General features: G+C 48.3%; 2 protein-coding genes across 5 annotated transcripts; one reads left to right on the top strand and one right to left on the bottom strand.

The window, feature by feature from the left end:
* Window positions 1–1,637: 1,637 nt before the first annotated feature.
* Window positions 1,638–25,579, bottom strand: Slc2a4 (solute carrier family 2 member 4). Of its 4 annotated transcripts, XM_005332775.5 has the most exons (11): window positions 24,407–24,917; window positions 23,025–23,141; window positions 22,742–22,914; window positions 22,525–22,649; window positions 22,297–22,412; window positions 22,022–22,184; window positions 21,731–21,918; window positions 21,481–21,585; window positions 21,230–21,331; window positions 20,563–20,766; window positions 18,772–20,053 (listed from the first exon to the last, which is right to left on the bottom strand). In XM_005332775.5, the coding sequence occupies exons 1-11, from the start codon at window positions 24,437–24,439 to the stop codon at window positions 19,850–19,852; spliced, it is 1,530 nt and encodes a 509-aa protein (XP_005332832.1). In that variant the 5' UTR covers window positions 24,440–24,917; the 3' UTR covers window positions 18,772–19,849. The 4 variants fall into 4 exon arrangements, with proteins under 4 accessions (XP_077898915.1, XP_005332832.1, XP_077898914.1 ...); XM_078042788.1 differs by lacking the exons at window positions 22,525–22,649; window positions 22,742–22,914 and adding an exon at window positions 25,365–25,576 and having other exon boundaries at window positions 24,407–25,187; XM_078042789.1 differs by lacking the exons at window positions 18,772–20,053; window positions 22,525–22,649; window positions 22,742–22,914 and adding an exon at window positions 1,638–1,714 and having other exon boundaries at window positions 24,407–25,579.
* Window positions 12,594–18,554, top strand: Ybx2 (Y-box binding protein 2). Its single transcript, XM_005332900.4, has 9 exons — window positions 12,594–12,919; window positions 13,616–13,679; window positions 15,029–15,062; window positions 16,002–16,091; window positions 16,666–16,950; window positions 17,135–17,238; window positions 17,483–17,660; window positions 17,992–18,076; window positions 18,179–18,554. Exons 1-8 carry the CDS (start codon window positions 12,640–12,642, stop codon window positions 18,040–18,042), a joined length of 1,086 nt encoding a protein of 361 aa, XP_005332957.3. The 5' UTR covers window positions 12,594–12,639; the 3' UTR covers window positions 18,043–18,076; window positions 18,179–18,554.
* Window positions 25,580–27,514: the final 1,935 nt, after the last annotated feature.

Raw genomic sequence — 27,514 nt, 5'->3', positions numbered from 1 at the left:
GCACACACACAGAATCCCAGAGCTCAGCTTCTGGGATTATATGTAAGAGTATTGCTTGAGCACAGAAGTTCAAGGCCAACCTGGACCACACAGAGAGACCCCAAAAACAATGGAGGAAGAAGAGGAGGAGGAGGAGTCCTCCTCTTAAGAAACATTTTTGATTCACAGTCGGTTGAATCTGTGGATGTGGAACCCATGAGTTCAGAGAGCTGGCTGTATCTCCAAACATACCTCAAATGGGTCCACTTCATCCTTATGGCCTCACACTAATCCACATGCTCATCACCTCTGTTTCCCTCCAATTTATTTTCCACAGAGCAGCCCAGTGATGTTTTAAAAACCTAAGTTAAGTGGAGGAAGTTGTGTGTGGATGGGGGCAGGAGGGATATGAGAAATCTCTGTGTCTTTGTTCAGTTTTGTGTGAACATAAAACTGTTCTAAAAAATAAAGTTGGGGGGCTAGGGTTGTGTCTCAGTGGTAGAGCACTTGCCTAGCATGTATGAGGCACTGGGTTCAATCCTTAGCATCACATAAAAATAAATAAATAAACTAAAGATATTGTGTCCATCTACAACTAATTTTTTTTTTAAATAAAGTTGGGGCTAGGGGTAAAACATTGTATTCATCATGCATGAGGGGTCCTGGATTCAAAAACCAGCAAAACACACACACACACACACACACACAGTATATATGTATTTTATTTTATTTTTGTGGTAACTTGGAATTGAACCTAGTGGTGTCCTACCACTGAGCTACATTCCCAGTCCTTTTTTTAAAATATTTTTTTCAATGGAAACCTTTATTTTTTTTATTTATATGTGGTGCTAAGAGTTGAACCCAGTGCCTCACAGGTGCTAGGCAAGCGCTCTATCACTGAACCACCACCCCAGCCCTTTCCCAGTCCTTTTTATTTTTGATTTTGAGATAGGGTTTCACTAAGTTGCTCAAGCTGGCCTCAAACTTGCAATCCTCCTACCTCAACCTCTCAAGTAGCTGGGATTGTAGGCATGTATCCACCATGCCTGGCTCAAAAAAATAAAAAGTTGTTTTGAAAAAGCCTTTAAAAAACAGGGCTGGGGTTTTGGCTCAGTGGCAGAGTGCTTGCCTCACATGTGTGAAGGCACTGGGTTCAATCCTCAGCACCAGCGAGGCACTGGGTTCAATCCTCAACACCACATACAAATAAATAAATAAATAAAAGTATTATGTCCATCTACAACTAAAAATTTTTTTAAAAAAACAAATCAGGGGCTGGGGATGTGGCTCAAGTGGTAGCGCGCTTGCCTGGCATGTGTGAGGCACTGGGTTCAATTCTCAGCACAACATAAAAATAAAAATAAATATATTGTGTCCACCTAAAACTAAAAATAAATTATAAAAAAAAACATAAATCAGATCATATTGCTCTCTTCCCTTTTCAAAACTCTTCAAAGTCTTCCCATTACTCTTAGAATAAAATCTAGGGCTTGGGGTATATGTCAGTTGTAGATCCCTTGCCTAGCACGCACGAGACCCTGGGTTCGATCCTCAGCACCACATAAAAAAATAAATGAGCGAAATAAAGGTATTGTGTCCAACTACAACTATAAAATAAATATTTTTTTAAAAATCTAGCTGGGTGGAGTGACACATACCTGTAATCCTAGTGATTCAGGAGGCTGAAGAAGGAGGATCCTAAATTCCAGGTCAGTGTCAGCAACTTAATGAGACCCTGTCTCAAAACAAAAAAATAAAAAGGGTTGGAGATATTGCTCAATGGTAGAGCACTTGCCTACTATGTGTGAGGCTCTGAGTTCAATTCCCAGTATAGCAAAAATTAATTGATTGATTAACTAATTAAAATAAAATCTAGATCCCAAGGCTTTGGTTGATCTGATCTTGCCTATCTCATTTCCTATTCACTAGACTTGCCCTCTACACTAAATTTTTTCTTCTGATAGGCTTTCGAGTCACAGTGCAGTATACCACCTCCTAGGAGTATCTTCCTGATAGCTTGATTCTGGGTTAACCCTCATATTCTCCTAATATCACATCAGTCTGCATTTCCTTCAAGGCCTTTAGTATAGTGATAATTATTCTATGTATCATTTATTTATGTCACTGTCTCCTTTACTATAATGTGGGATTTCTGTATTTTCTAAGAATAGAAAGGATCTTTGTGCCTTATTCACTTTGACACCTCAGAACCTTTTATAGCACCAAGCACACTGTAGGTGCTCAATAAATGTTTGTTGAAGAAATTAATGAACCTGCATATTTTATTGTAAACTAGAAATATTTTAGAAGACAATTCACAGAAGTGCTAACCAGCACTGGATTTATCATGGCAGTTCTTGTGTACTTTTCCTTGTCCTGGCCAGATGTTAAAGAAAGAAACTCAAGATATCATAGAGCCCAGTGGGGAGTGGTGGTGTAAGCTTGCAGTCTCTACTACGCCAGAGGCTGACGCTGGAGACCTCTTGGGCCCAGGATTTCAAGGCCAGTCTGGGCAACATAGGGAAATCCTCATCTAAAAAAAGAAAAATCTATTTGGGTCAAATACACAGGTGAACTGCTGGTTACTGGGGAATGTATATATTTAATGTGCCTAAGTACTTTCACTGGTGGGGGGACCAAGAAGAAAGCATTTTAGAAAGATCTTTCTAGCTGCATTCCTTCATTCAGTCAAACATTCACTGGTTATGTCTAAGGTGCCTGGTGTGGTTTTAGGTGCTGAGAAAACAGCAGTGAGCAAGATAGACAAGATCCAAAACTTACAGATTATAAACAAGAAAATAAGAATATGAAAATACCAAGGACTAATAAAGACAATAGTGAAAATAAAGCAGGGTTCTAAGGCAGAATGATTTGAGGAGTTGCTTTACTGGTGTGATACTTCATGGAAAATGGATCTGAGGGTCCTCTGGAAGTAAGGAAGTCAGGTAGGCAGAGGGTACTGTGGTGATGCAGGTGAGAGACACTGATGGTGTGAACCAGGGAGGGCAGGAGGGGATGAGGAGAAATAAACAGAGGTGACAATGTAGAACTGACAGGACCTAGAGTCAGTGAGACATTAGATGTAGGGAAGGAGAGTCTGGTATCAAGGCTGATTCTCAGTCTCTGCATCTAGATGTGGTGGTTCCCTTTACTAACATAAGGGACCCTAGAGATTTCCAGCTATCAATTGGCCATCAGGGGTCTGGAGCTTGGGAGGGTGTCTAGGATGCAGGCATATTAGGAAGTCATCTGAAATTGGGTTGTGTATGGGTTCCTATGGTTTCCCTAAGAAATGCCATAAACCTGATAAATAACAGAAGAAATTCACTCACAGTTCTGAAAGATAGAAGTCTGAAGTTAAGATGTATGCAGTTATTTGTTCTCCCTCCAAAGCTTAAAGAAGAGGATCCTTCCTTGCTCTTCCAGATTCTGGTAGCCCCAGGAGTTCCTTGGCTTGCAACAGCCAAGACTTGGTGCTCAATACTCCATAGCCAACACCTTCCATATTTTACCTGTTCAAGACTTCAGTGTCTCATGGCTGTCTCCCCATGTATCTCTAACCTCACACGGAGGTTCCCTTTTATAAGAGGAAATGACGTCATATTAACCCAATGACATCTGCAAAGACTGTATTTCTGAATAAGGTTACATTCACAGGTATTTACATTTTAAAACTTCAAAACACACACACACACACACACACACAGATAAAATAAAGGCAGGTGTGATGGCACATATCTTTAATTCCAGTGACTTGGGAGGCTGAGTCAGGAGGATTGCAAGTTCAAGGCCAGCCTCAGCAATTTAGCAAGACCCTAAGCAACTTATTGAGATCCGGTCTCAAATATAAATAAAAATAAAAAGGTCTGGGGATGTAGTTCAGCAGCAGAGCACCCATGATTACTGAGGGTTCAGGGATCAACCACTGTACTACATCCCCAGCTCCTCAACATTTTGGGGGAGCTACTGAGGATACTGAAGGGTTCTCCATCACCAAGCTACATCCCTGCCTTTTTTTTTTTTTTGGTACCTGGGACTAAACTCAGGAGCATTTGACTACTGAGCCACATCCCCAGCCCTATTTTGTATTTTATTTAGAGATAGGGTCCCACTGAGTTGCTTAGTGCCTCCCTGTTGCTGAGGCTGACTTTGAACCCTCAATCCTTCTGCCTCAGCTTCCCAAGCCTCTGGGATTACAGGCATGCGCCATGGCACCCAGTTAATTTAATTTTATATTTTGGTACCAGGAAATGAACCCAGGGGCGCTGAACCACTGATCCACATCCCCAGCCCATTTTATATTTTATTTAGAGATAGCATCTTGCTAAGTTGCTTAGGGCCTCTCTAAATTGCTGGCTTTATACTGGAAATCCTTCTCCCTCGGCCTCCCAAGCCACTGGGATTATAGGCATGTCCACATCATCTGGACCTTTTTATATTTTATTTTAGTGAGGGTCTCACTAAATTTCTGTGGCTGGCCTCGAACTTGTGATTGGCATTACACCTGCACCACCATGCCCAGCCATTGTTTTTTTCTTTTGAGATGGGGGTCTCCCTACATCAGTGAGGCTGGCCTCAAGCTGACTGTTACTTATGGTCTAAAACAATAGATAATACCTCCTGCCTCTGCTTCAAGAGCAGCAGAACTAGAGGCATGCATTACCCCTGCCCAGCTCAATATTTTTTGTGGGGATGTAACTCAACCCCTATCATGTCATATCTGAAGTAGAGTAACACACCAAGAAAGAGGTTAAATTGAGTTAGAAGAACCGTGACTCAGGCCTGCAAGTAGAAGACTGAGGTGACTATGAGGTGGCTAAGACTGAGTCTTGCATTTGCCACATACACAGAGGTAGAGTAACAGGGAAAAAATGTGTCCCTTGAACTGGGTAATATCACTGATGTTAGTATCTCTCCTGAATGTGGAGCCAAAGGAAGTAGCAGAAGCTGAGTAATAGAAACAGTCTTTCAGAATTTTACTTTGAAAGAAAAAGTCCGACATATGGAAAGATCTTAGAAGGGGATATGAGGCAAAGGAATTGTTGAGAAAGATGAAAAATGTAGTCTCAGGGGCTGGGGCTGGGGCTCAGTGGTAGAGCGCTTGCCTTGTGCGGGTGAGGCACTGGGTTCCATCCTCAGTACCACATTAAAATTAAATAAATAAATAAAGATATTGTGTCCATCCACAACTCAAAAAAAATTTTTAAATGTAGTCTCAGCATATTGAAAGGAGGCTGGTAACTTAGAAACTGGGTTCTGGAGTTATACTGATTGGTATTTACATTCTAGCTTGGTTTGTTCCCACCTGTAACATTAGGCTGGCCACTTCAATTCATTAAAACTTAGTTTCCTTTTCCTTAAAATAGGGATGGTTTTATTTAAATTAAAAAAATAGTTATAGATGGACACAATACCTTTATTATATTTATTCATTTTTATATGGTATTGAGGATTGAACCCAGTGCCTCACACATGCTACACACTGAGCTACAACCCTGGCCCTATTTTTTAAAATTTTTTATTATTTTTGGGGTACTGGGGATTGAATGGAGAGGCACTCTGCCACTGAGCTACATCCCCATTCCTTTTTATTTTGAGACAGGGTCTTGCTGAAGTTACTTAGGGCCTTGTTAAGTTGCTGAGGCTGGCCTCAACATGCGATCCTCCTGCCTCAACATGTGATTCTCCTTTAAGTTGCTGGGATTGCAAGCGTGCACCCCTGCACCTGGTGATGATTTTAATAGTATCCACTTCCCAAGATTATTTTAGTGACTAAATGACAAAATGCATATAAAGCACTTAGCATACTGTATCACACATAGTGAGTGCTCAATAAATGGTAATTCTTACTATTACGACTAGGTTAAAAAAAAAAAAAGTTCCAAGAAAGAGGTGGCAAGTTATGATATCAGATATGGCGGATGGGACCAGGAGGTGGGAGGTGGAGAAAAGGTCAAGTATTTGGCAGAGTGCTCGCAGAGACAGCAAAGAGGGGAGGGCAGGGATAAGAGCAGCTAAGAAGTAAATGGGCAAGGAGAAGCCAGAGTTTGCAGGTATGGAACACTCTAGCAGCTGAAAAATGAGAGCAGATATTAGAGGAAAGGAGAGGGAAAGTGATTTGGGATGCAACAAGAAAGTTGTAGGGGAAAGTTGCTTGGGAGTATGTGGTGGTAGGAAATAGGGGTGACACTCTCTCTTGAATCTTTCAAATATTATTTCAATTTGATACTATATATCTTCACCTTTGCTGTGCTAACCCAGGGCACCCAGGGGAGACTCCTACAAATAAGGAATGGGCACTAAAGGATGAGTGTTTGTGGATGAATAGTGATGAATTAACTCAATGAGGAGAGAGGAAAAAGAATAACTTAAACCTGGCCTTGTTGAAGTTCAGAAGCCTGAGGAGCAATTGGCTAGAAAGTACTGGTCTTAGAATCTGGTAGGAAGTGAGAAGGCTTCAGGGCTGGAGACAGGTTTAAGAGCCATCAGAAAGTGGTCTGTTGGCTAAATGCTTGAACTTTTCTCCACCTCCCACCTCCTGGTCCCATCTGTCATATCTGATATCATTACTTGCCACCTCCTTCTTGGAACCTCTTTTTTTTTTTTTTAACCTAGTCGTAATAGTAAGAATTACTATTTATTGAGCACTCACTATGTGTCATAAAGTATGCTAAGTGCTTTATATGCATTTTTGTCATTTAGGCACTAAGAGCCAGGGGGATGGATAAATGACCTTGAGATGATAGGAGAACATGATCTGGAAATATTGGGGTTGGTGGAGGACAAGTCACAAAAGGAAAGACATGAGAAGATGCGTGAAGCTCTGACAAGTCACTTGATGGAGTCCAAAGAAAACCAAAAGTCATGCACTCACTGAATGTTCCAGTTAAGAAGGGACAGAATTGGGAGGCTGAGGCAGGAGAATCCCAAAGTTGAAGGCCAGCTTGGGCCACTTAATGAGACACTACCTCAAATTTTTAAAATATAGGGGCTGGAAATGTAGCTTGGTGGTAGAGTGCTTGCCTAGCTTGTGCAAGGCCCTGGGAGGAGAAGAGGAGGAGGAGGAGGAGGAGGAGGAGGGGGGGGGGGAGGAGGGGGAGGAGGGGGAGGAGGGGGAGGAGGAGGAGGAGGAGGAGGAGGAGGAGGAGGAGGAGGAGGAGGAGGAGGAGGAGGAGGAGCCGCTGCTGCCACTGCAGCAGCAACAGCAGCAGCAGGAGGAGGCACCAGAAGAGACTGGGTCATTGCTAATGTAGCCTCAGGGGAGTAGATTATTTTAATTATTTTATTTATCCCCTTCCCTTTTTCTGCCCCCTCTACTCTACTTATCTTCCCTTTACTCCTTTATTTATTCATTTTTAATTGGTACTTTCTACATATACATGAAGGAGATATAAGCTTTGGTATATTTATATATGTATATAGCATGATTCTATATTTTAGGAGGCAAAAAGTAAATTTGGTTTGGTGGACTGTAGAAGGATGGTGGAGAATGAGAGGTGACAGCAAAATGCTTTTCAGGAAGTTTGGTGTTAAAATAATGTGGATATACAGGGCAAAAGGTGAGCAGGAGCAAATGAAAAGAGTGATAGGAAAAGGAGGAGACTCTGTTATCTATAGAACTTAAAAATATTTAAATAATTCAAGACTAGGAATGAAGCTAGTGACAGAGGGCTTGCCTAGCACAAGTGAGACCCTGGGTTCAATCCACAGCACCACAAAATAAATTAATTGATTAATTTAAAAAAAATTAACTGAACCTAAGAATTACGAAAACAAGAAAAAAAGGGTACACAAATATTTCTGAAAAACAAAAAAATGACACGCACAAATCCTTTAACGGAACAAGGCAATTCACTGCATCTCTTGGTGGCCATCTGCTAGTCCTTCTCCTTGGGGATAGAGTGTATGTTACACTGTTCCATGAATAGGTGGTGTTCATCTGCCAAGAGTATTTTTTTTCTTGATGCACAGTTGTTTTATTATAAAAAAAAATTATTAAGCCAGGAGTGGTGGTGCACGCCTGTAATCCTAGTGGCTTGGGAGGCTGACACAGGAGGATTGCAAGTTCAAAGCCAGCCTCAGCAACGGAGAGGCGCTAAGCAACTCAGGGAGACCCTGTCTCTAAATGAAATACAAAATAGGGCTGAAGAGGTGGCTCAGTGGTCAAGTGCCCCTGAGTTCAATCCCTAGTACCCCCCCAAAAATGATTAAAATAATCTGAATTAAACATTGCTATGTTGCATCTATTCAGATTACTGTTTTCACAGAGTCAGCATTATAGTTCTTTTTTTAAGAGCATTATAATTATACATAGTATTTGGATCCCTTTTGACAAAATTATACATACAAGGAATTTAATTTCAACCCCCATTTCCCTTCCCCCTTTTCTTTCCTCCTCTCTGCCCTTTTTCTGCCCTTTCTACTTATCTTCCCTTTACTCCTTTATTTATTCATTTTTTTATTGGTACTTTCTACATTTACATGAAGGAGATATAAGCTTTGGTATATTTATATATGTATATAGCATGATTCCATTAGATTCAGCCCATATTTCTTTCTCTTTCCCATTCTTCCTTCCTCCCTCTCATTCTCCTTCACTGTATCTTTATTATATCTAATCCCATTCCCCACTACCTTCTTTCCCTTACTGTGCTTTTAGCTATCACATATAAGAGAAAACTTTCCACCCTTGATTTTCTGGGTCTGGCTTATTTCACTTAGTCTGATTTTTTCCATATTCATCATTTACTGGCAAGTGCCATAGTTTCGTTCTTCTTTATGACTGAGTAAAACTCCATTGTGTATATCTACCACATTTTCTTGATCCATTCATCTACTGATGAGCATTTGGATTGATTCCATGATTTGGCTGTTGTGAATTGCGCTGATAGAAACATTGTAGTAGCTGTATTACTATAATATTCTGATTTTAATTCTTTTGCATAAGTACTGAGGAGTGAGATTGCTGGATCATATGAGGATTCCATCACTAGTTTTTGAAGGAATCTCCACACTGTTTTCCAAAGTGGTTATACTAATTTGCAGTCCCAACAACAGTGTATGGCTGTACCTTCTCCCTAATATCCTCACCAGCATTTATTATTTGTATTCTTGATCATTGGTATTCTGACTGGAGTGAGATGAAATCTTTTGATCTGAATTTCCCTGATTCTTAGAGATGTTGAACATTTTTTCATATATTTGTTGGTCTTTTGTGTTTCTTCTTTTGATAAATTTCTGTTCTTTTGTCCATTTATAATTGAGTTATTTGGGGTTTTTTTGGCATTGAGTTTTTTTGAGTTCTTTATATATTCTGGATATTAATCCCTTGTCAGAGGAATAGCTGACAAAGATTTTTTTCCTATTCTGTATGCTCTCTCTTCACTCTCATTTTCTTTGCCATGCAAAAGCTTCTAAACTTGATGGCATCCCACTTATTGATTCTTGGTTTTATTTCTTGAGCTTTGACCATATGTTTTCTTCTAGCAATTGCAACGTTTCTAGTCTAATTCCTAAGTCTTTGATCCATTTTTTAATTGACTTTTGTGGAGGTGAAAGGGATCTAATTTAATTTTTCTACATGTAGATATCCAGTTTCTCCAGCACCATTTGCTTTTGTTTTGTTTTGGTACTGGAGATTGAACCCAGGGGTGCTCTACCACTGAGTTATATCCTTAGCCCTTTTCATTTTTTTCTCCCTAAGTTTCTGAGGCTGCCTTCAAACTTTTGCTCCTCCTGCCTCAGCCTTTCTAGTAACTGGGATTATAGGTGTGTGCTACCATGCCGGGCCCCAGAACCATTTGTTTAAAAGGTGCCAAAAATGTATGTTGAAGAGTTGAAAGCCTTTTTAACAAATGGTTCTCTGTAAGTATGTGAATTTGCTTCTGTGTCTGCTATTCTATTCTATTGGTTTTTGCGTCTATTTTGATGCCAATACCATGTTGTTTTTGCTACTGTAGCTCTACAGCATAATTTGAGATTGGATATTGTGATGTCTCCTCCATCACTTTTCTTATTCCCAATGGCTTTGGCTATTCTTCCAAATGCATTTAAGCCATTGGTATTTTGTTAGGGATTGCATTGAATCTGTATATTGTTTTTGGTAGTGCGGCCATTTTGACAATATTAATTCTGCCTATCCAAGAACAAGAGAGGTCTTTCCATCTTCTGGGATCTTCTTCAATTTCTTTTTTCAGTGTCCAATAGTTTTCATTGCAGAGATCTTTCACTTCCTTGGTTAGATTAACCACCCCCCAGCTTTTTTGAGAATATTGCGAAAGGGATAATTTCCCTGATTTCTTCTCAGCTGAATTGCTGTTGGAGTGTAGAAAAGTTATTGATCTATGATTGTTGATCTTGTATCCTTTGACTTTGCTAAATTCATTTATTGGCTCTAGGAGTCTTCTGGTCGGATTTTGGGGGTCTTCTAGATAAAGGATCTTATCATCAACAAAAAGTGATAGTTTGACTTCTTCTTTTCCTATTTGTATCCCTTTATTTTCCTTCTCATTGTGACTGATTGCTCTGGCTAGTTTCAAGAACTACATTGAATAGAACTGGTGAGAGTGGACAACCTTGCCTTGTTTCTGGTTTTAGAGGAAAAGCTTTCAGTTTTTCCTCTATTCAGTATGATGTTGTATTCGAGTTTGTCTGCCAAGGGTACTTTTCCCTGCAATACCCCATGTTCTCTGCTTTCCTGACTTTTTCTTAATTTCACTACGAAAGTAAAGACACACACACTCCCTTTATCTGAGCTTCCTTTCATCTTATCTTTCAAATGAACTCCGTGTATTTCCCATGTGATTCTTTGCTGCAGAGGTCACCCCGTGAGGTACCTTGCTTGCTTTCCCCAGTCTTGGTCTCCGCTTCCCTTAAGCTCAGGGCTTACCACAGATAAACTGGTTCTTAACATGTTTGAGGAAGGGGTGGTCATTTCTGTATCCTTCACCGCCTCGCCTTGCTTATCTTTTCTCTTTTTCTGTCCACTGTGCCCAATGCCCTGGAAATCGAATCATCTAGCGGGATGGGTGGTGTGCATCAATCAGGTAGGCTAGTAGCTGGTGGACCGCCAAAGAAGCGCTATTTGGCAGCCTTCAAGACCGGCCGGCAGAGGGCGCGCCGGGATCGGGAGAGGCTGTGGTTGCGGCGGCGGCGGGACGCGGGCCCTAGCCAATACGCCTAGCGCTGGGGAAGCAGACTTGGGGCAGAACGAGCTGCGCGTGGAGGCATGTGTCTTGCTCTGGGACCCGCTGCCCTAAGCAAAAATACGCCCTGCCCAGCGAGACTCGCGTCCTTCCGGGTGGGCGTTCAGGAGGAGCGACTTCTAGAGCCTCATTATTTAGGGAGGGAGATTGCTGCTCCTAGGACGGACTTCTCGGGCTTCCAAGAAACCTGAGACAGCTGCGCACCAGTCATCTGTCTACTCATTTGTGAATTGGGGATCATTTATTTATTCAATAAATATTGAGCATTGTGCACTAGCGTATGTGCGTAGGGTTGGAGTAGAATTAATAAGCAAATAGGATCATTTCATATTTTCAAAAGTGCATTAAAAATAATGTATAATGTGATAGTGAGGCGTGATACGTACGCTGATATTTGAAGAGGGCCACCCTAAGAGACACGGGGTGAGGGAGCGCATTCGAAGCAGAGGAAACTGCATGTGCCAAAACCAGACACTTCAGCACCCCGTACATAGACGTGAGAGACATACGGTGGGAGACATTAGAATTGTGACCGGTGAAGATGCTGGAATTACCTGGAAGAGGCTCCAGGGAACTTCCTGGGGCAAGGAAAACATATCTTGGTTAGGGTGTTGCCTACATGGATAGACATATCAAAACTCAGCAAAACTGCTTTGTGTGCTACATGTACCCTTTGTCTCAAAAACAACATAAAAACGAGGGGCCCAGGCTTATGAAAACAACTGTTGAGTTGGTTAAATCGTTTTGCGGTGCTTTCCAGCCTGCCCTGCGAGCAGATACAGTCGCCCCATGTGCCGGGACATCCTCTAAGGAGAATGAATCAACGGTGGTGTCCGGGAGAAGGCGTCTACGCCTGCCAGGGTCTGGGCTAGGTCGGTCTAGAGGTTGAGGGCTAGCAGTGCCTCTCACCGCCAGACCTAAGGCTGCTGACTGCCGCGCTCCACCTAGGTCGTCAGGGGCAACCTTCGGAGCCGCGCCCCCGGCCCCGCCTTTCGCGCAGAGGCCAGGTGGCGGTTGGGGGCGCAACCAGCCCGTTTGATTTCCCGCGGCCGGTGGAAAGGGGCGGAGGGGGGAGGGGAAAATAGCTGTCAGCCAATGGGCTGAGCTGGGAGAGGTCACGTGGCTCAAGAGGGGCGGGGCCCAGGTGTACTTACGGGGCAGCGGGCGGGGGCCTCCGCCTCGGTGCGAAGTCCGGGAGGCGGGGCCGGTGTGAGGGTCGGGGGGCTGCGCGACTAGGATTGGCCTGTGGTCGGGAGGCGGGGCTTGCGCGCGCCGCGGCAGCCGGCTGCTATTGGCCTGGGCTCAGGGCCCGCTGCCGCCGTGCGGGCGAGGCTCGGGGCGCGAGGACCGAGCGGGGCGGCGGGTCCGCGAGCCGGGGGGAGGGGCCGGGGCGGTGGCGGTGGCGGCGGAGGAGGAGGAGGAGGTGGCGGCGGGGGCCGGTACTGGACCCGGCGGGATGAGCGAGGTGGAGGCGGCAGTGGTGGCGACAGCGGCCCCCGCGGCGACGGTGCCCGCGACGGCGGCAGGGGTGGTAGCAGTGGTGGTACCGGTGCCCGCGGGAGAGCCGCAGAAAGCAGGCGGCGGGGCGGGCAGCGGCGGCGGGGGCGGAGCCGCCTCTGGCCCCGCTGCTGGGACCCCCTCGGCGCCAGGCTCACGCACCCCTGGCAACCCGGTGACGGCGGCCTCGGGGACCCCCGCGCCCCCGGCTCGGAGTCAGGCGGACAAGCCGGTGCTGGGTGAGGGGGGGCGCACGCGCCAGGGCGGCTCTAAGGGGTAGGCGGACTGGGGGAGGGGCAGCGTGGGGCCTGACAGGGTCTAGAGAGCCGAAGATGGGCCTGGCCCCGAGGCCCAAAGGCCTAACTGAGCTGGGAACTGCGGACCAAAGTGGATTCCCCTGGAGGGAAATCTTGCTATGCCTTCCGGGGGTGGGGGTGGGGGTAGGGGTGGGGCTGAGCAGAGCCAGGGCTAGCAGGTTCAGCCAAGGCCTTGGGGTGGAGAATAAACCCTGATTTGGACCACGCCTCTGGGGCGGGAGGCTTGGCCCAGTTGACTTCGTTAGCATGGAGTAAACTCTGACTTGGGAAGCAGGTGCACTGGGGACCCTTACATTGGGAGGGCTAGAAAAGCTCTTGAGTTATAACCTGAGGGTGGCCCTCAGTGGATCAGGTGAGTACCGGTTCTAGGTGAAGGACCTGGAATTATATAGCATGAGAGGAACATGCTTAGAGTTGGGTTTTGAAAGCTTAAGCCTCCTGTGTGGATGATTCAATTTGGTGGAATTGGGATAAGAATACCTTAAAGCCAATAGTGAAACCTAGTCTTGAAAATAAGCTTAATAGGAAGGCAGGTTAGATTTTTGGAGTGTCTCAAAACTCAGTCCAACTCCATCTCTTCCCCCCACTTACTATCCCCACTGCATCTCTGCCTGGCAGCAATCCAAGTCCTGGGCACTGTCAAATGGTTCAACGTCCGGAATGGTTACGGATTCATCAACAGGTATCCGAGGAACCCAGGGAGAGGGTGGAATGGGTGTCTTCGAACTGGTCTGTGGGACTGGACACCTTCCCAACCTCATCTCTACCCCTGCCAAGGCACATGGTTGCAATGTCCAGCTGACGCTGGTTGAGTCTTTAACCACAGCACAAACGTGTGCTTAGTGGCAAGATGAAGCCTCCTCCACATCTTCAAGGGCAAGCAGAGGATTAATGATCCAGGAACTTGGCAAACCTGGTTCTGACCTTCCTAGCTTCTGTCTCACCTTCAGGAATTTTCATTATTTTTAGTTTGCTGTACTTTGGGGATGGAATTATGGCGCTCTCTGTACCTCAGGGCTCTGGGCTAGAATCTTCACTGATTTCCTGTTAAGGGAAGCACTTGAGGCACCCTGACGACTCCTCTCCCTTAAAGAGCTGTGTGACTCATTTGAATCCCCCACCTGATGGGACTGAGACTGGCTGTAGGGGGAGGGAGGAAGGAGGTAGTCCAGCCGGAGATTGTTGCTTCTCTTCTGTTGGCAGCCCCTCCCCTTCCAGCCTGGGAGAGGCTATAGTGGTGGATTCTGAGCAGAGCCCCCTAGTGCAGCCTTCCCCAGCCCGGGCACCCTGCCCAGCCAAGCCCTCCTGGGAGGCCTTAGTTCCCTCTTAGCAGGCTGACCTTTGTGCAGATCCAAGTGCTTTTAAAGCTGGAACATTTGTTCTGGTGAAGGCAGGCTCCTGTGAAGAGTCCCTCTCCTCTCCCTCATCCTACAGGGTTCTAGGATAAACTAGGATTGTAGGCAAGGTGATGATAGAGAATGGATATTCTTTTCTCTCATCCTTGGTCCCTCTGTATGTTGAGAGGGAACCTGACTGTGAATTTACTTCCAGGCTGAGTATGAACATAAGGTTTTGTGGCTGTTTGGAACAAGTCCCTGACACCTTGTCCCCTTCCCAAAGTCATTCTGCACCTCTGGCCTGCTCCTTGGAAGTAAAAAGGAGATAGTGGAATTTTCCAGTCCCAGTAGGGACTGGGGGTGGGGGGTTGGCCAGAAACAGTTATAGCCTGCACCAGCAGGTTCTAAGGTGCCCTAGGGTAGAAGGTGGAGCACTCTGTAGGTAAAGAGCTGTCCCAGCTCTTTCAAGGTGCCTTTGCCTTCTCTTCCATTCCTTTCTCATGAAGACCAGGATTTTCACTGAGGTTTTAGGTGTACCTCTCTATACCAGCTTTGGGGGTCCTGTCTGTGCCCCAAGTAACTGAAATCTGAAGAGGATGGGCCACCAATCTTAGGAATGGACAGCTAGGGAGGCCTTAGTGAAACTGAGTGACTTATTAAAATCACCCCCTTAACGACCCATCCTGTTCTGCAGGAATGACACCAAGGAGGATGTCTTTGTTCACCAGGTAAGCTAGGTTGGCTTTCTGAGGGGAGGAACCGGCCCTCTCTTTGAAGGCCTTTCCCATAACCCTTAGCTACAGTCCTTCTCCGGCTCCTCAACGGCCTGCCCACGTGGAAATAGCCAGTCTCCCATCTGCCTCAGGTGCTTGTATCAACCATTAGCCCCAATTGTGTTGGGTTACTGAACGGCTGTCAGTGTGTTTTGCCCTCTGGGCACTACATGCTCTCCACCTACTGGGACCTGTTAACACTACAGGAAGGAATCAGGCAGTTTTCCAAGGGAAAGAACTCAGGTCCGAGAGACTTGGGTGCAGTGGTTCTCAAAGTATGGTCCTGGCACCACCAGCAGCATCACCTGATATCCAAATTCTCAGGCCCCGCCCCAAGCTACCAAATCAGTCAGATCTTGGGGTTGGGCACCGTTTTAACAAGCTCCCAGGTGATTCTGATGCTCGCTAGTTTGAGAACCACTGCCTTGGTGTAAAGAGCTCTCTGGGATTGAGGTAAGAAGCACAGTATGTTTTACCCATTTTGCAATTTAAGATTGTCTCTGCTTTTTGTTTTGCTTTTGATTTCCTCTTTCTTGCCTCCCTTTTTGAAGTCCCTGAGGGGTATAGGAGGGAAGGGAGAGAGTATCCTGGGGAAAGTGGTAACTTCTCAGTGGATCCCCAGGCTCCTAGTTTGACTTTTCCCCTACTAAATTTTTCTTTCTTTCTTTCAATGCCAGGTATAGAATCCAGGGCCTTTCACATGCTAAGCATGCATTCTACCACTAAGCTACACCCCAGCCCCTCCCCTACTAAACTTTGACCATCTTTGGCTCTGCCCTCCAGCTCTGGACCCCAAGTAAAATGTTGAATGGAATTGGGTGGTGGACCCAGCAAGGGTGGAACAGACTCTGCTTTTGCTGCGCTCACTTTTCTCATGGCCTTTCCCCCAACCAGACAGCTATTAAAAGAAACAACCCCAGGAAGTTTCTGCGCAGCGTTGGAGATGGGGAGACTGTGGAGTTTGATGTCGTGGAAGGAGAGAAGGTTTGGGGGCTGCTGTGGGTTCTAGAGTTGGCCAGGCTTGTGGGGGAGTGTCCTGGAGGTCAGCCCAGGCTTTGATCCTTCTGGGACCAGCTCTGCCTCTGGGAATGGGGCTATGTTCTCACCAGGATGTGTCTTAACACTAAGGATGTTCTAAATAATGTGTCCATGTCTTCAGTCAGTAGTATCAAGGTGTCTTCTCAGTAGTTCACCAAGCACTTCCATGTCTATTTTCCATATGGGGCCCATCCCCAGCAGGATGCTTCTGAGTCAGTCCTCTGGAGCAAAAGATGGACAGTAGCTGCCAGCCCTTTCTCCACCCCATGGTCTTTGGGGGGAGGGTGCCATAACAGTTATTTCAAAAGGACAAGCTGTTCTTTCCTAGTTGAGTACCAACTCACTGTTGCCCTTTGGCAGGGTGGGGGAGCTGGATAAGTATAAGAGGAGCCACAGGAGAGCTAGAGAGGGGACTTGGGCTGGAAGACAGAAGAGACTCCAGTGATTCCAGCAAGTTTGCAAATGTTGTGCGTTTGTCATGGGGTGGGGAGTTCTGACGATTCCCCTTCCACATTTCCAGGGTGCAGAAGCTGCCAATGTAACTGGGCCCGGGGGGGTGCCAGTGAAAGGCAGCCGCTATGCCCCCAATCGACGTAGATTCCGTCGATTCATCCCCCGGCCTCGCCCAGCTGCCCCACCACCTATGGTGGCAGAGGCTCCCTCAGGTGGAACAGAACCTGGTAGTGAAGGGGAGCGGGCTGAGGACTCTGGTCAGCGGCCCAGACGACGGCGCCCACCACCTTTCTTCTACCGAAGACGGTTTGTGCGAGGCCCTCGGCCCCCTAACCAGCAGCAGCCTATAGAGGTGAGGAGAAGCTGCAGTAAGGGAGCCTGCTACTAAAATTTTAGGCAGAAGTGGGAATTGGTGAGGTTAGAGACTACAGGGTTCACAAAGGAAGTGGAACTAAGGGCTGGGAAGAGCCAGGGATAACCTGGCCTCTGGACAGCCAGGGTTCCTACAGCCCACCAAGGCCTTTGTATATTCCCAGGGCACTGATGGGGTAGAACCCAAAGAGACAGCTCCGCTAGAGGTGGACCAACAGCAGGGAGATGAGCGGGTGCCTCCACCCAGATTCCGGCCTAGGTACCGAAGGTAAGACTCCTTTTCTGGGGCTCAGTTTCTCTTTGCTGTCTGGTGTTTAGTCTTTGCAAAAGGGGAAGAGTTTTACAAGTGCCTAAAGTTAATGGTTAGAGGTACCCAGAGGGAAGCAGCACTTACATGGAGCTGAAAGCCTGGCTTTTGGAGATGGGAATAGGGAAGCTGGGGAAGTCCTGGTGAGAGAAGTGGTCTGCCCTGGGTTCCATAGTCCCTTCATGGCTTCTGCTTCTTTTCCTAGGCCTTTCCGCCCCAGGCCACCTCAGCAGCCTACCACTGAAGGTGGGGATGGTGAGACCAAGCCCAGCCAAGGCCCCACTGATGGTTCCCGGCCTGAGCCCCAGCGCCCACGAAACCGCCCCTACTTCCAGCGGCGACGGCAGCAGCCCCCTGGCCCCCGGCAGCCCACAGCCCCAGAGGTGAGGATAGTGGAATTGGGAGTGAGGGGAAATGGCTGGGACCAGCTGTCCCATTTTTGGCCCTTTCCCTTCCCTTTATTACTGTCCCACTCCCCTGTCTCTGTCCTTTCATGTAGATTGCTAGGGCCATCCTTGGTGTAGGTACTATATCAATCAGCCCCAGCAGAGACAATCAAACCATGCAAAACCCCACCCCCACCTCAGCTCTGCTTGGAGCCTTAGCACCAGCCTGTGGGTAGAAATTGTTGGGGAAAGGAGGGCGAAAGGGAAAGACAGAAGGCATGAAGCTTCCTGAAGAACAAGAAGCCTAATTGACTACCATTTTCTCTAGACCTCAGCCCCCATCAATAGTGGGGACCCCCCCACCACCATACTGGAGTGATTCCAACTCAAAGGACACCCAGAACTACCATCTGGTGAGAGGCTGCTCTTTTCAGAGGGCAGGTAGCAAGAAGGCTGGGGAATGGGTCATGATTAAGTTTATGTTCATGATTTGTCTGTTTCTTTTGTTCTTTTAGGTATCTGCCAGTTTTTTCCAACTGACCTGTACCCTACCCAGCACCCCCTCCCTCCTTTCCCATAACTCATGACATCAGAAGACCGGCTTTTCCCCTTTTCCTTGAGACTCAGGAGGGCTAAAGCAACAGCCTTTTGCATTTTTTTCCCCATTCTTCCCTATCAAGGGTTGAAGGAAGGGCTCCATCCTTAGTGTTCGGAGGCATCAACTTCCTCCCCTAAGTCAGGCTGAGAAGGAACCAGCCAGCTCTTAACCTCCTCCTGGTTGCTTTTCTTTCCCACCCAGTTTATTTTTGTTTCCCTTCAACCCCCTACCTCTGAAGCCATTTTATGAACTGTCATGTGCCACCTGAGCCTCCAGTAAAAACAAAAACAGGCTTTCTTGTTGTCTTGGTCTCTGCCTCTTCTCTGTTCTGGAGAATTTGGATCACAGGTAACTCACTTCAGAACCATGGATGGTGAAGTGTGAGACGATACAGGCAGTCAGCAGGGCCTGCCCTTGACTCTTTGCTCTGGTGTCCCTAGCTGTGTAGCTTTGATAAGTGCCTTCAACACTGAGATTCCCTGTTCCTGTCAAATAGGGATGATGTCTCCCTTGCAGTGCCTGGCACTTGTGGCTATTGTTTATTGAACATTTACTATTAAAGCAATAAAAAGTAATGGAAAAGGGCATGAGTGACAACATCTAGAGGATTCTGAGGCCTGGAGGTGAGGCAAGACAGAGGGAGGAAGAGGGGCAGGCGAAGTGGATTGTAGTCCCTGTTTCAGCCATCCTCCAGTGCCTCCATGACAGGACACTCTTCTCCATACAGTGACTTTATCGATGAATCTATATATACATATTTAGTACAACAGCCTTTTGGTTTCTGCTCCCTACCCATTTAAACATATACAAAAATATCCAAAGTCTCCTCTCATCCACTGTTTACAGGCAGTCATTCAAATCCCCTTTTGCCCTTAGTTGGTCAAAAGCCTGTAGGGACAGCACCCTTCCAGAACAGGAGTGGAGAAGAGCTGGGGCCCCCACTTGGCAGGCTTGGGGAACAACTGAGATGAGGCCCCAAGTTTACAGGCAGATGCCTTCTCTCCCTTCTCACCACATGAGGGTACATACTTTGTATTCCCTCTTACTCTGAAAGGCTGAGCCTGGAGGGAGGGAGGAGAGGCTAGATTTGGGGAGGGTGAGTCCTTTGCCCTAGAGGGGTCAAGACAGAGCCCCCTTCACCCAGACTATGTGGCAATAATTCAGTGAAAGTGCCAGGTTGTGGGAGGAGTCTAAGGTGGTGGGAAACTCAACTTCTGGTCTCATGTCCTGCTTTCTGCTTCAGTTTGTTCCACTGAAGAAGCCAGTCTAGAGCCACCTCTTCTCTAGCCCCTCTTCTCTAAAGGGGGTGGATGTATTCTGGAGAGGAGTTTGGGGTGGTAAAGGAGAGGGAAACCAACCCACCCTGACAGTCAACGGCCTAACCACAACACATAAATAATCCAAAAGAGTCACACGAGGGGAATGAAGGGGTGCTCAGATCACCCTTCCCTTCAGCTTCCCAATTCTACCAGGTTGCAGGGTTTTTTCTCTACCCTGGAAGTAATGGGGAAGAGAGGGTTAAAGTGCTGCAGAGGAAAAGGGGATTTCAGGGGTGGAGAAAGCTGTTCTCCCACCCCTGCCTTGCCCCTCAGTCATTCTCATCTGGCCCTAAGTATTCGAGTTCCGTGCTGGGTTTCACCTCCTGCTCTAAAAGAGAGGGTGTCCGACGGAAGGCGGCTGAGATCTGGTCAAACGTCCGGCCTCGGGTTTCAGGCACTTTTAAGAAGGTGAAGATGAAGAAGCCAAGCAGGAGGATCGCAAATAGAAGGAAGACGTAGGGACCCATAGCATCCTGGGATAAGTGGAGAAAGGTGTTGACAGAGTAGGGTGGCGTGGGATGGAAGGGATAGTTTCAGGCAAGTCAGGAACTAAATACTCCTAATAGGGAGCTGGGACTACAGCAGAAACAGGTGGACAATTCAAGGGGCAATGGAAATGACCAGAAATGAAGGATTACGCTGAAAAATGGATTATCTGAACCCAGACCCATTTCTCATCCCTTCACCATATTGCACTCAGAGGAGATTCCCAGCCATTTGTGGTATTAACACAAAGTTTAAATCATTTTATTCCTGGTCTAAGTTAAGTTATGCCACTGGTTTGTTCCAAAGACACCTGTGTTACTATCCAATCTAGTTCTACCCCATTTTCCTTTGATTCTGGTGGAGCAGCTCCACCAAATTGATCCAAAGACCACCACTCTAGGGTTGGGGGTCCCTGACTGGAAAGCAAGCAGGATAGTGATGTGTTGCCCCCTCTATTCTCCAGTGTGGGAGATTGGGGCAGGGATGGGGGACCTACCGCAACATACTGGAAACCCATGCCAACGATGAAGTTGCAGGTCCAGTTGGAGAAACCAGCCACTGCCATGGCCGCTGGGCGGGGTCCCTGGCTGAAGAGCTCGGCCACGATGAACCAGGGTATGGGACCAGGGCCAATCTCAAAGAAAGCCACAAAGCCAAAGATGGCCACGATGGAGACATAGTTCATGGCTGGAACCCGCTCCTAGGGACCAGGCAGGGAAGGGAGTGAAGCTGATTTCAGCTTTCTGGATATTTACCTGCATTTGACCTACAGGAGAATTTGAAATCTACCCTTCCCAGCAGCTTGTGGGGGGCGTGCCACCCTTCATTAGAACAGGCCCTGGAGCATTTCTGAGCACTGACACTATGTTGGCTGCCCCATGCAGATTCAAGGCAGAGGAAACATTCTGGTCTCAACTCCTATGATGATTGAGTCCCCATTGGCTCTAAATCTGAGTCTTAGGAATTATTGTTCCTGAGGCTTACCAGGGGCTCTTTCTCCTGGCTGACAAACTTGTGCTATAGCCAAGCACCCATGGTCCTGGCACATAGCAGCCCCAGGATTGAAGGCATGAATGTTAAGGTGTGATCCTGGCTAGCCACAGAACCTTGGGACCATTCCCATGGGTTGGGCTATTGGCCCGTCCCAGCCCCCCAGGCCTCACCAGCAGAAGCAGAGCCACAGTCATTAAGATGGCACAGCCACACATGCCTGACAGGCCCAGGAGATGAAGTGTTCGACGCCCAGCACGCTCCACCAAGAACACCTGTGGGAAGAGTTAGGGTTTGGCAGGGGACTTTCAAGACACAGGAAGTGGGAGCATGTTGACGGGTGGGGATAACCAAGAGCAGGGCCTTCAGAAACCCCAGGGATGTGAAGCCTGTGGTGCAGTCCATTCCAGAGGCAAGTAGTTACCGAGACCAAGGTGAAGACAGTATTGACCACACCAGCTCCTATGGTGGCATAGGCTGGCTGCCCCACCCCTGCTGACTCGAAGATGCTGGTCGAATAATAGAAAACCTAGAAGTAAGGGAGAAGAAGAGGTGATGGCAGCGTTGTCCTGTTTTCCACTCCAGCTATACCAAATTGGACCAACCCTGAGTGTTAATGGAGGAAGTTAGTTCCCTTCTCCCCTCCCCAGGTCTGCTGGCTGCTCCATACGTACAGCATTGATGCCTGAGAGCTGCTGGCTCAGCTGCAACACAACTGCAATAACTAGGGGCTGCCGGTGGGTGCGGCTGCCAAGGAGTTGGAGCAGGGACAGTGGCCGCTCTCGCTCCAGCTTCCGCTTCTCATCCTTCAGTTCAGCCAGCGCATCAGACACATCGGCCCAGCCCGTCAGGCGCTTCAGACCTGGGGGTGGGGAGGGTCAGGACTGATGGGGCCTGAGAGGAGGCCAGGTACCAGCAAGTTAGGGTGGAGGTATAGGTCTCGGCTAGACACAGGGTGAGCTCACTCTTTCGCGCGGGCCCCTCCAGGTTTCGGATGATGTAGAGATAGCGGGGGCTCTCAGGGCAGAAGGGCAGCAGGACCAGCTGCACAAGGGCAGGAAGTACTGTGATGCCCAGGAGCAGTGGCCATAGAGTAGCAGTGCCCAACATGGACTCCAAGCCTAGCACCTATGGGAGAAGGTAGGGAAGGAAAGCAGGTGACTCATTCCTCCTGATGGACCTTGGAGGTCCACCCTAACCTAACCCCTGCCTAGTCTCCCACCAGGCCAAGCCTAGTTACCTGGGCGATCAGAATGCCAATGACGATGGCCAGTTGGTTGAGTGTCCCCAAGGCACCCCGAAGGTGAGTAGGGGCAATCTCCCCAACGTACATGGGCACCAGCCCTGATGTTAGCCCTGAGCAGAGGGAAGACAGGAGGGCTGAGTACAGCTGCCCACTCCCATTTGGAAACCCAAGTATGGTGAAGGAGAGTTAGATTCATGGCAGGGCTGTGGTGCTCACGGGTACCTGAATAGGCGCCAATGAGGAACCGTCCAAGAATGAGTATCTCATAGGAGGCAGTAGCATTGGCTAGGCCCATGAGGGTGCCCCCCAGCACTGCCAGGACATTGTTGGCCAACATAGCCCTTTTCCTAGTGAGCAAATAAAGAGTGGAGCTGTGAGTATCAGGGACCCACGCTGTGGCTCCCTTCCTAACCCCCACCCTTGCCCTCCAACCCCATACCTGCCCAGCCACTGAGAGATGATGCCAATGAGGAAAGAGGAAATCATGCCGCCCACAGAAAAGATGGCCACGGAGAGAGACCAGAGGGTAGTAAGGGTGCTTGGTGGAATGGAGCCAGGTCCCTCAGGACCCTGTCTCCCCAGCCATGTTTCATTGTAGCTTTGTTCAATCACCTGGAGGGACAGCATAGTAGTGATTCCCTGCAAACCCTTCCTTTTCCATCCCCTCAAGTCTCCCTGTCCTTGTTTGGGCACCTCTATCCTGCTAGCTGCAGGCCTCTCACCTTCTGTGGAGCATTGATGACTCCAATGTTGTAGCCAAACTGCAGGGAGCCAAGCACAGCTGAGAATACAGCAAGGACTAGGGTCCCAGTCACTCGCTGTCGAGGAGGTTCCCCATCCTAGACAGGCAGAAGCAGAGAGGAATATGTCATATGGAATCATACTTTCTTTCCTTTCCCTAGGGGCCTGGGCCCAGCTGGAGCCTGAAGATGCTGGGTTCCATCCAACATGCTGGGTGAGGGAAACTGGGCCATATTAGGAATTGCACAAAGATCTCAATGTAAACAGGAGCACAAAGAACCCAGTGGTAACCAGGGCATGGAGGAGAAACTGAATGTTTGAGTCCACAGGCAGAGAAATGTTTGAGGACCTAAGCCTGAATTTCCCTGTGACCTTGGGACAGGCTCAGATTTGTATGACCTTGGGCAAGTCACTTTCCCATTCTGAACCTAAGTGTTTCCTCTTCTGTGAGCTGGGAGTGATGTTGCTTGCCTTGCTTACCTGTCAGTGAAAGTGTTGTGAAAATCAAAACCGAATGTTTACAGTAACTCTAATAGTGCTAGTTTTATAACCTGACAAGTGCATTATCATCAGCCACTGTTCTCTTCCCTCCTCTCTGGGGGTTTTCTCAGTCAGGAGGCCCCCAACAGGCCCAAGAAGGGCAATTCCAAAAAGGACATCCAGGTCATTCCTCAGGGGGTGGCCTTCTATTTCTCTGCCCTGGCCTCCCCTCTCCTTCTAAGCTCCGACCAAGGGCTGGGGGCTGTGCCGGGGTTCTGCCAGGGAGAGCCATGCCCAGGGAAGAGGGAGGGATGGTGGCGTGAGGGGCGGTGGCAGTGGTGGCTGCTCGCTGGCGGCACAGACTGTCTCCGAGCAGAAACCTGAGCTGGGGGAGGGGGGGCCGACACTCCCCTCTACCCCTCCACCCACAACGGGCCAAGAGAAAGTTCAGCGTCCTGGAGATCTGCCAGGAGTGGGGGGTGGGGCCCAGGGAGAGCCTCCAGTCCTCGAAACACTGCCTGTGAGCTGGGACAAGAGGACAGCTACTGGGGGCCAGATCCTCCCGGATGTGGAGGCTTTTCCCAAGTTGAATCGAGCGCAGGGCGTCCCAGAATAGGGCGCAACTCCGCAGAGCCGGAAAGCAGACGCACTCTGAATCCAGTTGCGGCCTGAGCTCCCGAAATGTGCCCCATACCCACTCTGCCTCTTGGCGAGACTGGAATTTGACAGTCACGGGTTGTCCAGGCTGGGTATAAATAGCCAGCCCCCCACCTCCACCCCCTACGCCTGAGCAGGAACACCCCCCTGCTGACCCCGGTCACGACCCCAGCCCAGGATAAGCTGGACCTGTGCCCCCGCCCCGCCCCCGCATGCTGAACCCTACTTCTGAGCCGATCTGTTGGAAGCCCGACGGCATCTTGTCTTAGAATAGCTGGAGGTGCAGGAGCTTCAGAGATGAGAAGCGACTGGGGAGTCTTTGACCCCGGTCCGGCAGGCAGAGGCGCTGGGACCACGGGTATCCTGGAGCAATGTGCGGAAGGCAGTCCTGGTGGGTCCCACAGCTGCAAGCGAAGGAGACAGAAAGCAGCCGGGCTCCCTGGTATCTGGCAGAGCCCGGCTGGGGGAAAAGACCTGAGAAGCCCCTGCCACTTCACTCCCGCCCCGCTGCGGGACACGCCCTTCACAACACTCATTGGCCAGGAGCCCGCACACCCCAAAGGCCACGCCCCCTCGCTAAACCTGGGGCTTAGAGTTTGGCTTGAATTACTGGAGCTGGCGGGGGAAACTACGCCCCTTACCGCCTGCGAGACACGCCCCTCGGGTTCCCGCCAGCTTCTGGCCATAAAGTTTTTTTGAGCAGGGTTCGCCAAACGAAAGGCCCCGCCCACCCACGTGTCAGGACTCCGCCCCCACCCTCCAAGATACCTAGCGGCGGATTTTTTTTATAGTCTAGCCGCAGGTCAGGCTGCTAGGTCGAAGACGTGGGGATGGGCCAGGTGTACTTGCCCGGAGACGGGAGAACTCCAATAGCATGACACAGAGCGTGCGAGCCCGCGCGCGGGGTGTGTGAAGAACAATGCCCCGAAGTAACCCCGAGTGGCGACTATTTTTAGCTCCCACAGTATACTCCGCCAAATGTCAGGTCCCCGGTGTCCCGGCCTGTCCTGGGCGGGGAAGGGCAGGGAGATGGAGCCTTAAAGGGTCCGCGACAAGCTTCCCACGCCGGGATGGCCCTGGGAGCCAGGAATTTCCGTTCTTGTTGGGTCTGGTGGCAAAGCCACCAAGTGAAAGAGCACAATGGGTTCCGCGGTCCTTTCTTTTCATGCATCCCTGTTCCATACCCTGCCTATTGGCACCGTCCTCTACACTCTTTCCACGTTGGTTCCTCGAGGTGTCCCAAGGGACAGGTGCTCACGCCGATCACGCCGCCAACCCTGAGGTCACTGAGCCGCCATACATGTGCTGGTCGCGTGGACGACACTCTCTCCAGAGCCTGCTCCGGGTTTGGATCCCCAGCCAAACCCCAGCGAAGAGGGCGCGACCCACGGTCAGCGGGTCTAGGAAGAAAAGACGGACACCTAGAGTTTAGAGAGCGCGCTGCTCAGAAAACCCGCCTCAGAAGCGCGGGGCTGTAGTGCCACCTGGAGGGAGAGCGAGGAGCCGTAGCGTATTGGACCAGGGTAGCCTAATACCGAAGGTCCCTGGGCATTCTACCTGCCTAAGGCATCAGTTATGTTCAAGCCAAGCTTCTGTGGAGCTCTAGACCCACGTGTGCAGCTATCGTCGTGAAGGGGTAGTTCACACCATCGGCATGTTCAAACCTGCTGCTCCGCGTCCTAACTTCCTTATCACCCCTATGTTGGAGATCATGTTTGATCTCCTACTGTCCAGCATCCCTCTACCCGCTAACATTTGTGTTCTGACCTTTTCTCATTTATCTGATTTTATCTCTGTATTCTGCCACTTTGGAACACCATATCCCTGATTGGTCTTGCTGCCTTTCCTCTTCCTTTAACAGGAAGGCAGCGCGCAATTTTCAAACTGGAAGACCGATGTTGTTGCGCCCGCCTGTAATCCCAGAGACTCTGGAGATTGAGGCAGGTGGCTCTCAATTTCCAATCCAGTCTCAAAATTCAAGAATTAAAAAGGCTGGGGATGGGGCTGGGGATGTGGCTCAAGTGGTAGCGCGCTCGCCTGGCATGAGTGCTGCCCAGGTTCGATCCTCAGCACCACATACAAACAAAGATGTTGTGTCTGCCAAAAACTAAAAAATAAATATTAAAAAAAATCTCTCTCTCTCTCTCTTAAAAAAAGGGGGGGGGGCTGGGGATGTAGTAGAGTGACAGAGCGCTCCCTATGTTCAATCTCTGGTACTGCAAAAATGTCTAACCTCACCCCAATACCCCAAAGTCACTACATTTCTGTTGTTGCCTGTCAAGTTCAAACCCTCCTGCCTTTCTGCTTTCATTTCTGCCTATTACTCCTGCCTTTAATCCTTTCCTCTGAAGGTCAACGCCTAACTGCTTCATGTACTGGAATCCATTGTGCTCTTTCACTTGGTGCCTTTGCTACACGAATCACTACAACCTGGGAAGCCTGAGGTGCTGCATTCATCATTAAAAAAAAAAACAAAAACAAAAAACAAAAAACAAAAAAAACTCCCCATCCTCTGTGAAGCTTTATTGGACATTCCTACAGAAAGGTGTGTGTTCTTACACATAGTCTGTTATCATTCATTTCTCCTCCTTTCTGTAATTCAACCGCAAAGGGTAGAAAGTCATCTTGTTTCTCTGTATCTCTAGTATTCAGCTTTTTTGTTGTTGTTGTTGTTGAATGAATTAAAAAAAAACCCACAAAGTTTTGTTGAATAAATGCACTAAGGGTCTGTTGCATATGGATGGCAACAATCACTTAAGAGCAGAAAGGAAGAAAACAGATTGCTGGTAGGAGAGGGACTGACTGATCAAGAAGGTAAAAGGAGAATCAGGGATGCTGGAATGCTACCAAAGGAGAAGGTCAGGGAGAAAGAAAATCAGCAGAGCAAGGTGCCAAGAGTTAAAAAGAAGAGTAGGAAGGGGGCACAGACTGCAGTGCAGTGAGTGGGTGCAGAGCTGGGGTCCAGTGCTCTGGGTTCTAACCTGCCACTTGAGACAAGTTTCATTTCTGATGTTTCTCAGGGATGGACCTTTCTAGGTGTTTAAACCCAGAGAATGTGGAATCAGGAAGAGCAAGTCAGAACTGAAATATAAGGAGACAGGATAGTTTAAAGAGTATGGGAAAAGTAATGGAGAAATAGAAGAGGAGCTAAAAGAAGAAAAAGGAGTTGAAGGAAGAAGAGGAAAAAAATGACAGGGAAGGTGGAAGAAGCTAAATTGATAGAAAAGAGAAACTACATGACAGCAGGGAGCTTTGCTTTGTAGCTTATGTGCATGTTGATCTTGTATAGTAATCCTTGGCTGGTTTATCTCAGATCCCATTGTAGACTTTTCTA

The sequence above is a fragment of the Ictidomys tridecemlineatus genome, chromosome 3, assembly GCF_052094955.1.
Source record: "Ictidomys tridecemlineatus isolate mIctTri1 chromosome 3, mIctTri1.hap1, whole genome shotgun sequence".
Classification (NCBI taxonomy): domain Eukaryota; kingdom Metazoa; phylum Chordata; class Mammalia; order Rodentia; family Sciuridae; genus Ictidomys; species Ictidomys tridecemlineatus.
Note: the sequence above shows the minus strand (reverse complement) of the source record. Positions and strands in the feature narration are given on the sequence as shown.